We start from the raw sequence: 14,540 nt of genomic DNA on the forward strand, positions 1-14,540 counted from the left end.
ACGTTCTCCACACGGGAATGGATTGCCCTTCCCCATTAGCTGGATTGCAGACGGAGCTGTTTGAGAGTGGGAGTGGAAAATGAAACAAGGGACTCTTCTGCAGTGTGGTGCTGTCTCCCACCAGTCCCGGGCACTGCTGTTTGAAGGCTCTGGCTGCATTACAGAACTGCTGGGTTTTTAAGATGATGTGGTCTCATCTCCATCATTCGGATGACAGGCAGGATGGTCCAGTGGCTGGGCTGCTAGCCAGGGACTCTGGAGACATGGAGGATTCTGCCACAGACTTGCAGTGTGACCCTGGGCAAGTCACTTCATCTCTCGGGGTCACATTTTCAAAAGCACCTCAATTACTAAGTCCAATTTTCAAAAGTGATTTAGGCTCGTAGGTCACTCAGTCACTTCTGAAAGTTTTACCCTATGTGCCTCTGTAACCTGGAGATAATAGCACTTCCCATCTCCCCGGGGCAAGGGGAGGAGAACACACAGTGCAGATTGTGCGAACGCTTTACACAGACTCAGGTACCCCACCACTACAACGTGCGTGCACGCTCCTCATACGTGTTACACGCACAGATGCATCTATGCTGGGGCAGGAGTGTTAGCACCTATCACCAAAGAGAGCGGCTGGCAGGCGCAGGCTTCTCTGCTCCGTCCAGGACTTGGGGAAAAACAAACCCCAAAATTAAGTCTCTCCTGCTCTTTGGTTACAATATCAAGAAGCCACTGGCCAGTTCAGCCATTGAAAAAGTCACAGAGAAAGGAAGGCTATTGTTGTGAAGTCTCCGACAAGAGAAAATAGCTTGAACTTCAGCACCAGATAGATCTTCTCAAAGCCCTACCAAAAGCCTTGCCCTGCAGTTCAGTTTCAGATCCCACTGTGCTTAATTCAACAACCACCACGTTCCCGCACCCCCATCCATTCATTCTCTTTCCTCCTCTCTTTTCCTCACAGTCTCATTGATCTCCACTCTGCTCTCATGCCAGTGTGATGCCTTTGACTCTGATGGAGAAGTAGTCCTGGTTTACACCAGCGTGAGAGAGAATCAGAGGGTCGCTCTTCCTCAAGCACATCTGCAAGGACAGAGCGAACGCCCAGGCGACCAGCTGCCTGGGGCTGGGTCCTGCTGCCCTTACTCCTCCGAGCAAACCAACGGGGGCGCTACTTACATGAGAAAGGGCAGCAGGTCACACCCCCAGCTATACCAGCACGTATTAAACAGGTTTAGGGCTAAAGGCTCTGGTGCCTGGTATACAGGGCTTTGTTGTTTAACCACGATCTTGGCAGCCTTCATACTGGGGTAATGGGCCTGAGACATTCTCTCCCCCGCCCCCAAATCCTTCTCTTGAGCCTCCTGGACACTGTGCAACATGGTCATCTGTGCTCAGAGTCCATCTGTCCTCAGGCCAACAGAACAGTGCCATCAAATGCAGCCAGAACCATCAAGGAGTGCCTCTCACTCTGCCCACAGGGAAGAGAACCCCAGCCCCAGAGACACGAGTGGGACCTGCTTAGCGTGAGCTGGGATAGAGGGCAGTCTCCAAGTCCCGATATATTTCATTACACCAAGGCCAGTTCCAGCTACAGTCACTCTCAGTGCGCAGAAAAGTTGTTCTGAGGCATGGATCTCACATGCTCTACACAGTAAAACCCACCATGCACCTGCCATACCAGGTGCATCTCATGAATGTGCCAATCCTGGGCTTCCCTTCTGTTCACTGGAATGGGTGGCCATTGAGAACTGCCACCCTGCTGGCAGCAAAGGGCCTAACAGGAGACAATGGAGGAGTCATGAAGCCCGTTGGCGTACACACACTGCGTTCGATTATGGGCTGTCATGGGGCAAGGCGCTTATCTTTTACACTGGGTTATTCCACTGTTTGGTGTTCCCTGACTTTGGCTTCCCTTTGCTGGAGCAGCAGATGGGGTTCTGAGCACCTGCCCTCTGGCGGAGGCATTGCAAAGGTGGCTGGCCCAGTGCCTCCAGCTGAACGCTGCCTACCCTCCCCACCCAGGATGGGGACAATGAAACCCAATTAAAAATAAGGCCCACAGACTTTGTTCCTGCCCTGTATTCCAGGTGGGGTTTTGTTTTTTTTTCCTAGACTCCTTCTCAGCCCTGGTCTACACTAGGACTTCAGGTCGAATTTAGCAGCGTTAAATCAATGTAAACCTGCACCCGTCCACACGATGAAGCCCTTTATTTCGACTTAAAGGGCTCTTAAAATCGATTTCCTTACTCCACCCCTGACAAGTGGATTAGCGCTTAAATCGGCCTTGCCGGGTCGAATTTGGGGTACTGTGGACACAATTCGACGGTATTGGCCTCCGGGAGCTATCCCAGAGTGCTCCATTGTGACTGCTCTGGACAGTACTCTCAACTCAGATGCACGATTGTCTGCCATTGCTCTGACGCAGGGAGGGGCGACTGACGACACGGCTTACAGGGAGTTAAAATCAACAAAGGGGGTGGCTTTACATCAAGGAGTATTTCAGGCAGGACTTCACGGAGGGTTCCAATAAGAAATGGTGCACCTAAGTTATTGTTCTTATTGAAACAAGCAGGTTGGTCTGACCTCTGATTGATACATGGCTAGATTTACCTTGCTGCACCTTCTCTGGGAGTGACTGCAGTGTGACCAAGAGGAATGAGTCCCCTAGACGGGGGGCGGGGGTTGCAAATGAGTACAAAACAAATCTGGTCTATTTCTTGTTTTGATCCACTCCATCTATCTTTTACATCTTTGGCTGGCAGCAGACGGTGCAGAAGGACTGCATGCCATCCACATCTCATGGCTGCTCGGCAGAAGATGGTACAAGAGGACTGCTATCAGTCCGTATCGCCTGCCTGCTCACCATAAGATGGTTCAATAGGACTGACTGCAGGACTAAAGAGAATGACCTGCTCAAGTCACTCCAAATTTAGTCCCCTGTGCCCATGTCTGCCCAGGCACTCCTGATCGACCTCACAGAGGCGACCAGGAGCACCTCGGACATGACGATGACGGCTACTAGTCCTACTGTACCATCTGCTGCCACAAAGAAAGGGGTTGCTGCTGCTGTGTAGCAATGCAGTACCGTGTTTGCCAGCACCCAGGAGACGTACGGTGACAGTGAGCTGAGCGGGCTCCATGCTTGCCGTGGTATGGCGTCTGCACAGGTAACTCAGGAAAAAAGGCGCAAAACGATTGTCTGCCCTTGCTTTCACGGAGGGAGGGAGGGAACGGGGGCCTGACGACATGTACCCAGAACCACCCGCGACAATGTTTTAGCCCCATCAGGCATTGGGATCTCAACCCAGAATTCCAATGGGCAGCGGAGACTGCGGGAACTGTGGGATAGCTACCCACAGTGCAACGCTCCGGAAGTCAACGCTTGGCTCGGTACTGTGGAAGCGCTCCGCCGAGTTAATGCACTTAGAGCATTTTCTGTGGGGACACACACACTCGAATATATAAAACCAATTTCTAAAAAAACAACTTCTATAAATTCGACCTTATTCCGTAGTGTAGACATACCCTCAGTAATACTACTTTGCCCTACGCCACCACCGTCCATCGAGAGATCTCAGAGCGCTTTGCAAACTTTGAGCCTTACAAACATCCATAAGCGGAGAGGTCACTGTAACTAGCTTGCAGTGAAGCCCCGTTACCAGCATGACTACAAGTGACAGAAGGTCACACAATTTAATGCTACTAAGGTCCAAGGCTCTGATTAGTACCCATCCACTTCACAGACTGTACATTCTTCATGGCAAATATTTTGGCTTAATATTTACTATACAGAGTTAGATACAACACACTGACTGTAAATAGCTTATTGTGCTAGATAACAGCGAATACAGTTTTATTAGAGGCCCTTTGACCATAGGATTGCATTTTATACAACTAGAATGAAGTGAGCTGTAGCTCACGAAAGCTGATGCTCAAATAAATTGGTTAGTCTCTAAGGTGCCACAAGTCCTCCTTTTCTTTTTGCGAATACAGACTAACACAGCTGCTACTCTGAAACCTGAACGACTGCAATCCATGTCCTGCGGGATTCACAGAACGCAATACAGTGAACACCAGCAGGACATGCAAAAAGAACCTGAGGAGAATTTCAGAGTTTTTAAAGCTCTTGATTACAAGGTTTAAAATTCAAGGGAAAACACACACAGAGTGAGACATCACCTAAGGGAGAGGAGGTTACTCTTGGGGAGATGTGCGAAACAAACGCAAAAGAGCCGCACATGGTATAAGAACAACTAGTACCGGTGAAGTTCCCATTCCTTTACTCATGCTGCTACACAGTAACTATTTACATCTACACACACACAGCAACAAGTCCTACCTTGCACCACTAATGCGACTGGAATCAACAGGAGCATGAGCAGAGTAAGGTGTATTTTGAGGAGTATGGAGAGAAGATTCAGGCTATAAATACATTTCCACTTTTTCCATTTTAAAACTGGATTCTTTTAATAGTTCAGTTTAAAAATGAATACTGAACAGATTAATTCTGCTTTAAACACACTATCCGGAGTGGATCAAACCAGTGGCCCATCTAGTCCAACGTTGGGTCTTCAACTGGTGCCAGCACCAGATTCTTCAGTGGAAGAAATCCCATGATGAAGGAAGCCACACAGCCCAAGGCAGAGAGCAGCTGGTGCAAGGAGAGTCTAGTGACCCCACGGTGATGAAACCAGAACCAGTGAAGTCCGGATGCGGCCTGGGAGAGCACCGCTGTATGTGCCGGGAATGGCTCTCCCAGCCGGTCACCCCAACAGGACCCAGGCCTTGCAATCCTCCCTTGCCTTTCCTGACAGGCAGATTGCTCACCTGAAAAGCCTCCTGGCCTTTAGCCACACCACACCGCCCGCCAGCGCCCAGGGCCGGGCTGTCCCCGTCGGGGCGCAGGGGCAGGCCTTCACTCGGAAAGCGGGACCCCCGTGTTCACACCTACTAGCGTCCCCGTCGGTTCTCCTCCGCGGAGCCCAAAAGACACGGTCAGGCTCGCCTCTGCCGTGGGGGGGGGTCCCCGCAGCCACCCAGCCGCTGCCAGGGGACCCCCCGACGGCCCTAGGCCCGAAGGAGAGAGGAAAAGCCCAGCGCAGAACCGGGGCGCAGCCGGCCCCAGTGGGAGCGGAGCTACTGGCTTCAGCCGGCAGCTGCATCTGGCTGCGGGAAGCAGAAGCCCGGCGGAAACAGCTGGCACAAAACAAACAAACAAACAAACAAAAAACCGTGCGGAGAAGCCCCATTGAAAAACCGGCTTCCTTCACTCCCCCCCCCCTCCATGCACCGGGCTGCTAACGGGGCTGGCAACCCAGCCCGGCTGAGCCCGAACCAGCCCCTTCCAGGCACCGGCCTCGCAGCTCAGCAACGCGGGGCTGTTCGCCCCACTTCCCAGCCCCGGCTCCGGCGGAGTCACTCCGGAGTCACTCCGGATGCAGCGGTTCGGCAAAGCCAGCCCGCTTGTGCAGCGGCGGGGCCCGGCCCGGCCCTCACCCGCTCGCCGGGGTAATCCCCGCGGCAGTCGCCCGCCTTCTCTCAGTAGGCGTCGCAGTAGCAGGGGGCCCGGGGCCCGCTGAGGCCGGGGCAGGCGTTGTTCCGCCCGGGGCAACAGGGGGCGCTCCCCCGCCGGCCGCAGCCCGCCTCGGCCCCTGGCAGGTGCCCGGCCGCCAGGAGCCGGCCCCAGCAGAGCCGCCAGCGGCCCGGGACCCCCATGCTCGCTGCCGGCTTAGCGCTGCCCCGGAGCCAGCTCGCCTCCCAGCGCTGGGGCGGCGACGGCCGCCAGCCGCCGCATGCTGGCCCCATGCCCCACTGGCCCGGCCCGGCTCGGCCCGCTGGCAGCGACCCCGCCTCCGCGCGGGACAGCGGCTCTCAGCCCGGACACAAACGTGGGGCAGACGCGCCCGGCTCCGCGTGGACTGTGCTTTATAGGAGCCACGAGATCCCCCGGGGGCGGCCCCGGGCCATTGGCCGGACCCTGGGCGGGGGGGGACTTTCTCTCGGTTCCACCTACTTTCTCCCCCACCTTCCACAAGCCCAGGGCGAAGGATGCTCCTGGGTCTTAAAGCCAGCATGCCCCGAGCCTTGCACAGATCTGCCTTGGCAGGAGCTCACCTCTGACTAACGGCCTCTGAACCGGGGAGCAAAGGAATTACCAGAAAAAAAGGCAAGAAGCCCTTCAGGGGCTAAGGCCTGGTCTGCACGAAAACAGGTCAACCCAGCTCCATGGCTGGGCGAGTGAAAAATCCACAGCGTTAAGCTGACTGAATACCTGGTGTAGCCAGCACTTGATCAACAGGAGAGTTCTTCCCTCCATCTAGTCACTGCCTCTGGGGGAGGTGGATTTCCTACATCCGGGGGGGGAACCTCTCCCCACACTGTAGGAAGCGTCTACACTGGTGCAGTGTGTTAAGGGTAGAGGTCACATGAGAATAAACAACTTTGGCCCAACCTTTCAAAGCTAGGTGCCTAAAATAATAAGCTCCTGAATCCATAGGTCCATGAGTAAAGTGGTCCCATGGTCCCAGGTGTTGAGCATTTGCACCCGTCCTTGGCTTCACTTGGATTTGGAGGGCTGTGCACTTCGGAAAATCAAGCCGCTTTCATTTAGGCGCCTAAATATGGAGCTAGGAGCCCATTGTTTGACACCCAAGCTTGACTGTTTGGGCCAGTTTGCTTACGTGGTTTTATGGAAAATAGGACTTACCCAAGAGATAACAACTGTGGGTGATAAAGGTAACTGCACAGATGTAATATACACTTTTGTAAGGTGTTTGATTTAATACTGCATGCTATTCTGATTACAAAATTACTACTATGCAATATCAACCACCCAGTCAATGGATTAAGAACCAGTCTCAAAAAGTAGCTGTCCATGGGGAATCATCATTGAATGGGGGTGTTTCTAATGCAGTTCCCCAGGGATTGGTACTAGGCCCACCACTATTCAACATTTTCATCAATGACCTGGAAGTAAATATAAAATCACTGCTGATAAAATGTGTGGAGGATACACATTACCAGAGTGGTAAGAAATGAGGCCAGGCAGTTATACAAAGCAATCTGGGTCATTTGGGAAGCCAGCCCCCTTCAGATAAAATGTGTTTTAATACAGCCAAATGCAAAGTTATAGATCTAGGAACAAGGAATGGCTGGCCATACCTACAGAATGGAGGACTGTATCCTGGAAGGCAGCGAATAGGAAGGTCTGAATTATTCCATCCTGTAGAGAGCAGCGATGCAAACAAATGAGAGATCAACAAGTCCAACTGCACAGAAATCTCTTACCAGTAAAATGGTGGCTGACAGGAGACACAGTTGTTTAGAGGCTAAAGTAATAGACTGGAAGTCAGGAGATGTCAGTTCTAATCTCTGCTTTGCTCTTGCTGTGGACGTGGCCCTGGCCCTGAGCGTGTCTCTGCCTCAGCACGCTCACCTGCAGAATGGGTCTAGCACTCACTCACCTGGCAGGGTATTGGGAGGTTTAATTGCTGTTTGTAAAGCATTTCCAGCCCTACACCTGAGAGGGACTCCAGATCGGCAACAGAGTATTATAACACACATCCCTTTTCAGGAGCACAACCCGTTTCTTCTAAACGCACTGAACCAAATACAGTCCTGGTGTCAAGGGACTGAGTTCTACTCATGTCAGTAGAGTTCAGCTTGCTTGCCCCGTGGCAGAATTTGGCCCTACAACTCTACTGGCTGACTCCCACCTGACAGACAGGAGAGGGGAAGCAGGCTTGCTAAACGATGAGGAGCAGGACTGTTCCTGTTCTAACAGGTGCTGAATGCCGATTAGGAGTCTAGAAGCCACTCTTCTAATCGGAGCCATGACTATGGTGCTGAGGTTACTGTGCTGGGCAGTGGACGAATGACGCCTTCTTTTCAGTACTGCAGGCCAGGTTTCATGGCATGCAGCAATACCCATGCCCTGGACACATGTTTCAGACCATCTCAGACAGAGTATTGTGTTAAGATGAGAAAGAGAGGTCCATCTAGGTCAATGACAGGAGCTTTTCAGTGCGGCTCTTGCCTTCTTGCTAGGAAGCACAAGGAGGAGGAGTGAGGGTATAGGCCAGGAGATGGCTGGCTCCCTTGAGCATGAACTGGGGGCCTTTCCCCTTTGATGGGACAGTCAGAGAAGCAGTCAAGGGCCATTCATGGTTGAGAAACGCTCTGCGCAAGGGGCAGAGCCTGCCCCAGGGGCATTAAGAAGCAGCAAGAAGTTACTTACAGGGTCTTGTGTGTTGCAGTGGGGATGGATTTAGTCTGGGCCTGTATGTTCCTCCCAACCTGCCCTGCTCGTCAGAGGGCAACAGTTTCAGTTCTCAGACCCTTACATGGTTTCCTAACTGTAAGCCTTGGGGTTGAGTAATAGAATCATAGAAGCATATCAGGGTTGGAAGGGACCTCAGGAGATCTAGTCCAACCCCTGGGCCCCTGCTCAAAGCAGGACCAATCCCCAACTAAATCATCCCAGCCAGGGCTTTTTCAAGCCTGATCTTAGAAACTTCTAAGGAAGGAGATTCCACCACCCCCTGGGTAACGCATTCCAGTGCTTCACCACTCTCCTAGTGAAAAAGTTTTTCCTAATATCCAACCTAAACCTCCCCCACTGCAACTTGAGACCATTACTCCTTGTTCTGTCATCTGCTCCCACTGAGAACAGTCTAGATCCATCCTCTTTGGAACCCCCTTTCAGGTAGTTGAAAGCAGCTACCAAATCCCCCGTCATTCTTCTCTTCTGCAGACTAAACAATCCCAGTTCCCTCACCCTCTCCTCATAAATCCTGTGTTCCAGTCCCCTCATCATTTTTGTTACCCTCCACTGGACGGTTTCCAATTTTTTCACATCCTCCTTGTAGTGTGGGGCCCAAAATTGGACACAGTACTCCAGATGAGGCCTCACCAATGTTGAATAGAGGGGAACGATCACATCCCTCGATCTGCTGGCAGTGTCCCTACTTATACAGCCCCAAATGCCATTGGCCTTCTTGGCAACAAGGACACACTGTTGACTCATATCCAGCTTCTCGTCCACTGTAACCCCTAGGTCCTTTTCTGCAGAACTGCTGCCGAGCCTTTCGGGCCCTAGTCTGTAGCGGTGCATGGGATTCTTCTGTCCTAAGTGCAGGACTCTGCACTTGTCCTTGTTGAACCTCATCAGATTTCTTTTGGCCCAATCCTCTAATTTATCTAGGTCCCTCTGTATACTATCCCTACCCTCCAGCGTATTTACCTCTCCTCCCAGTTTAGTGTCATCTGCAAACTTGCTGAGGGTGCAATCCATGCCATCCTCCAGATCATTAATGAAGATATTGAACAAAACTGGCCCCAGGAGCGACCCTTGGGGCACTCCACTTGATACCGGCTGCCAACTAGACATGGAGCCATTGATCACTTCCCGATGAGCCCAACAATCTAGCCAGCTTTCTATCCACCTTACAGTCCATTCATCCAGCCCATACTTCTTTAACTTGCTGGCAAGAATACTGTGGGAGACAATGTCAAAAGCTTTGCTAAAGTCAAGGAATAACACGTCCACTGCTTTCCCCTCATCCACAGAGCCAGTTATCTCGTCATAGAAGGCAATTAGGTTAGTCGGGCATGACTTGCCCCTTGGTGAATCCATGCTGACTGTTCCTGATCACTTTCCTCTCCTCTAAGTGCTTCAGAATTGATTCCTTGAGGACCTGCTCCATGATTTTTCCAGGGACTGCAGTGAGGCTGACTGGCCTGTAGTTCAGGGCCTTCCTGCTGCTATTAAACCCTAGCAGAACAAGGATAGCTGCACCACCAAGGTTTGGGGACCAGCCCCAGAGCTGGGATGCTTAGTGAGGTGCAGGGTCTTGTACTGGTACATGCATCTTTAGTCAGCATGGCCTCCTATGCAGCAGTTTCCTTGGTCTTATTGTTTTCCACTGTGAGATACGACTGCCCAGGATTTCAAATGCAGCCTGGGCCAGTTCCCAGCTATTCCCAAAGCAAAGGCAGAAACCAAGTTCAGATGGGAGAAAGGCTAGATGTTTTGATCCCCCTGTGAAGCTTGATTTGCCGACAATTTAAAACAGGCTCCCTGCCCTAGCTGCCCAACAGGTTGCAGAGAGAGGACCAGCCCTGGACAACTAAAGAAAGCATGCACTGTCCTGCCGACTGGCATCACTCAACACAAGGCAGCTCAGGCACCTGACAAGCCAAAACGCTCTCCTACCCTGGGCCAACAGAGAACCCAAAACTGAAACTACAACGATCAGGCAGGATTCAAAACCACAACAAACCTAGGCAGGCCCCTGGATAACATAACCCCTGTATAGTTGGAGTACATGGGGATGCAGTAGTGATAAACATTGTCCTGCAGAGTCTTTACTGTTGGTGATGCACTAAGATAGAAAGAACCCAGCTTGACTTTCAGATCCCAGGGGGAGTTTGCAGGGCTGGCTGTTTGGGGTGGGGGGAATATTTGTAAACAAAACACATTCCCTGACCCGCTAGGTCAATTTGTACAGAGCAGAGCTTCCTTGGATTGCACCTGGTTTTACTTTACAAGGATTTGTACCCACTCCAAAACTCTTCTATGAACTAGTTCACTGGAACATTTCAGACCTTGGCTCTTCGAGATGCACACAGCAGCAGAGAGACAGCTGTGTCTCTCCCGCAAACTTCTGGGGGTAATTTGCATCTCTTGGAAGGACAGCCAACCGCAGTAAGCATCACATTCACCACTGGGCCTTTGTTCATTTCATGCCGCATCCCTGCTCTGCTCCAGATGCGGAAGGCATTAGCCCTTCAGTTAGCTAACTGGTACGGTGTCTAGTGATTCCCCAAATAAAAGTGAGTGTTCAACAGTACAGCAGATGGCTGCAGCATGGAACTCTGATCAGCACACCAGACTAATTAATCAGCACGTTTCCCACTCCATCAGGGCGTGCTCATTAAGAGGATTCCTTTGTATTCCGAACTTTGATCCTACACGTACTCCATTCTTGAAATTAACCAGAGCTTTGACACCATGCAATTCAGAGGCATCCATGACAAAATAGCAGAAACACAGACACACCAGAAAAAAAAAAAAAGGAGAGAGACATCCAGCTTGCAGCAGGTTTCAGTTTATTACATAATCTCTGAATGCAGTAAAACCTGAGAAAGCAGCAGGGGCTGACACATGTGTAGAAGACTCAGCCTTGTAGAGAGCAGAGCACACGGACTCTGCCAAGGCAGAGGCAAAGAGACAACACAGGGCACACACTCCTGTGCTGAGCTTTCTCCTGGCTCTGGCACCCACCCCAAGGGATGGGTCCTGGGCAATGGCCTGCACCCATAGAATGTTGCTCCAGGTAGAGAGTCTGCCCTAGAACACATGACTAAAGGAGACGGTATTTCCCACCTCCCGAGGGGAGCCCAGTGGCAGCAGTTTTCGGCCCTGCACTAGAGAAGCTGTCTGGTAGCGTCTCTTCCTAGCCCAAAGGCAGCTTCGGGAGGGAGCAGCTCCTCTGAGGCCTAAAGAAGCCAAACAACGAGAAGCAACGCAGGAAATAATTCATTGGTCCTGGAGGAGAAGACCCTAACTAGTCTCCAGTAGGAAGATCCTTTCCCAAATGTCCTCTTCCACTCAGCATCCTCCCACCCCCACCCTCCAATTGTCATTGTATTGGATTTAGGGCACAATCTTTGCTCCCATCATTGAAGGCAGCAGGCCTGAAGAACCCAGCTTGGCTTTCAGATCCCCGCACTAGCAGCACCATAGTCAAGGATTTTACAGGATCAGAGCCTTGCACATTTCTACTGAGCCCAAGAAACAGCCTAGTTTAGTTTTTAGTCATTCAGAATCTCATTCTTAATGTGCTACAGAAGCATCTGAGAAGAGTCAGGGATCAGAGAGGACATCAAATCTCATTCCCGTATCAGCACAGCACTGAGGCAATGGATTGAATTGGATGGTAAACACAAAACAGGGGGGGAGGGGGGAAGAGTTCCCAGCCTGTTCGGAACCTAGTGGTGACCAGTGCAATTCCAGGGTAAGTACCCAAGAACTCGGAGGGGAGACACTTGGGAAAGCAGACTGCAGCATACATGGGCTAAAGTGTCAAATGATCTGCAGCCAGTGTAACAGAAGACAGCATCATTCCCGTGTAGCTGCAGTGTAGCTAGCTGCATTGGCAAAATGCGTTCACCAGTGATTTGGGGCCTGGGGCCCCCTCCTGGATCCCTTTGCTCATCCAGAACACAAGGGGAGGGTGGGGAGCTCCCAGTGACCGAAGGGATGTGAGCAAAAGGCTTAAATTGCAACGGACCCGGGGCTACCTTTGGCCCACACAGAGCGATGGAGACTTTGTTAACAGGCAACTTTGGTTTATTGTTGGGGTTCTCGTCAGAGTGCCCCAATTTGGCCTTGAAAATGGCAAGAGTCACTCCAGCAGGCAGCTGCAAGCGCAACATGAACACGTTTTGCTCAAAGCTTGAAAAGAAACCCCTGGACTCTAAAATATTAGCAAAGGAGTGAAAACTATGCCTCTGGCTCGGATTCCGGGGAGCTGCCCCGTCCGCATGGTACAATAGGGGCTGCAGATGCTACAGCGAGATCACTGTGGGCTGCTAGGGACCATTAATGTCGCACAGGATTGTAAATGCGACATACAAATATGCATCAGGGTGTCAGTACACACATATGCAGTGCAAGGGTTGATTGCTGCCTTTACAGATCCTGGTTAAATTCTGAAGTGTGTTCTAAAGCAAGGCTCTTATTTTATTCAAGTTGCAAATGCAAAATGCAAAAAAACCTCAATGGCTTGAGAGCTGAAAGCTGGAAAGTGACTCTTCCCTGCGCTTTCCTTCTTCGCCTGCGCATACGATAGTGTTAAGGCTGCATTTGTCACTGAGAGTACAGACAGACAAACCCCTGTGTAACTATTGTAGACAGAGACACGATTTTGGCACAAATCTGCACTGGAACCATTATGAGCTCTTGGCACTGGGCAAGGACAGGGTTACGGTCCCCCGGGGATACAGTACAAGTGTTAACAACGCAGTGTGAAGTTCATTGAGTCTAGCTAGGTACTTGTCTGGCTCCCAGCACTGGAATATCGAGCGGCGTGGGGGTGTGTGTGGAGAGGCAGAGTGGAAGGGAATGTGGCAGGAGGCAGTTTAATCAGAGAAGGCCGAGTGGCAGGCGAGCACTTCACCTTTCTCAGATGTCAACAAGGTGCCTCTGTCACAGGGGTGAGGAACCTGGTCACGCTAGGCTGGAAGTCACTCGCCTGGGAATGTTTCCTCAGCGAGGAAAAGGAAAAGGAAGGCAGCACCACTCAGTGCAGGGTCTCTACCACAGCAGCAGCCGTGCCGCCAGGAGCCTGGGCGAGTGGCTGGGATGGTAGAGGACATGTTCTGGGCACTGAGTTCCTTGCAGGTTCCATAGCAAAGCCCCTCAGTGCTCCCAGGAGGTGGTACAGGGTGGATTTCCTCTCTCCTCCAGGGGAGGTGGCTGGGCAGGCAAAGCCCCTAAGGGAAGGCGCGTGTTCGGAGCCACAGGTCTGAATCACACGCTCCGACTCTAGGAGGCAGGGTCATTGCCTGCACCAAGGGGCCTCCCCTCAGCTTTCTGGCTTAAACCAGAGGCTAAATGGCCAGTGTGTGCCACGCAGCTCACTTCACGATCAACCCTCTTTGGCCCTAGTGACTCCCACTGGAAAACGCTAAGACTGAGGCACTTGGCAGCTCTGGTAGGGGGGGCTGGAGCTCTCCCCCAGCCAGGGGTCCCCCACCCCGCCCTGCTAGCGACTCCTGCTTCTCGAGATTGGGTGTGGAATAGCCATGAGTGGCTTGCAGCCTGGGCTGCCACACCATTTCCTAGAGGTAGAGGATGGGACTGGAGGAGCAGCAAGCTCCCCATACCCAGGGACATCACACCATTGCAATCGCGCCCCTGCAGCCAGCGCTCCAGCCCCACGCACTCCAGCGCCTCCTGCTGGGAGAGGTGGGAGATGGCAGTGAGCTCAGTGGAAACCTTTGCTCGCTTGGCTCTGTTTTCTCAAAGGCAAAAGGAAACGTGGACTGAATTGTAATCTGGTTGGAGAATCATGGCCTCTCTTCTCCCTTTCGGGCACTGATCTATTCCCCCCCAGCTCCACCCCCAGGCTAGCGGAGCTGGCCTTTGCAAAGTTTGCAGATATAGTCCCCTCCCCCCCACCATCATTTTAGCACATGATCAATAATTTAAACTACTCCACAGTTCGATCCTATAAATAAAGATGGTCAGGGTTTGATATGGGCCCAAGTGGCTAGGCACAGGGCACCGCTCCTAGTGAAATGTCCATATAATTTCTTCCGGATTGGTCATCTTCCTCCAGCTGTTGCCTCGCGGTGGTGGAGGAGACGGTGCCGCTGCCCGGGGCTGCTGGCAGGCTCAGTCGGTTTTCCACACCTTGTTGAGGACCTTGACCACTTCGTCGTAGATTACGAAGACGATGGCCACATCCAGACAGACCCGGCCCAGGCGAGGCACGGTGCCCTTGTAAAACCTGCCAGGAGAGGAGAGGAGAGGAGAGGTGAGG

At 52.1% G+C, this 14,540-nt stretch overlaps 1 protein-coding gene and 1 pseudogene across 2 annotated transcripts in view; both read right to left on the minus strand.

Annotated features, from left to right (window-relative positions):
• Positions 1–5,975, minus strand: part of LOC311531434 — a 29,109-nt pseudogene extending 23,134 nt beyond the window's left edge. Inside the window, exon 1 of the transcript XR_014714587.1 lies at positions 5,539–5,975. The product of XR_014714587.1 is annotated as an uncharacterized misc_RNA (transcript). The remainder of the gene's footprint in view (positions 1–5,538) is intronic.
• Positions 5,976–11,083: 5,108 nt separating this feature from the next.
• Positions 11,084–14,540, minus strand: part of SLC25A1 (solute carrier family 25 member 1) — a 49,972-nt gene continuing 46,515 nt past the window's right edge. Inside the window, exon 9 of the mRNA XM_084648821.1 lies at positions 11,084–14,507. Coding sequence (XP_084504947.1) covers positions 14,393–14,507 — 115 coding nt within the window. The 3' untranslated portion in view covers positions 11,084–14,392. The remainder of the gene's footprint in view (positions 14,508–14,540) is intronic.

Source organism: Lepidochelys olivacea (assembly GCF_965140295.1).
Source record: "Lepidochelys olivacea isolate rLepOli2 genome assembly, chromosome: 15".
Taxonomy (NCBI): Eukaryota; Metazoa; Chordata; order Testudines; family Cheloniidae; genus Lepidochelys; species Lepidochelys olivacea.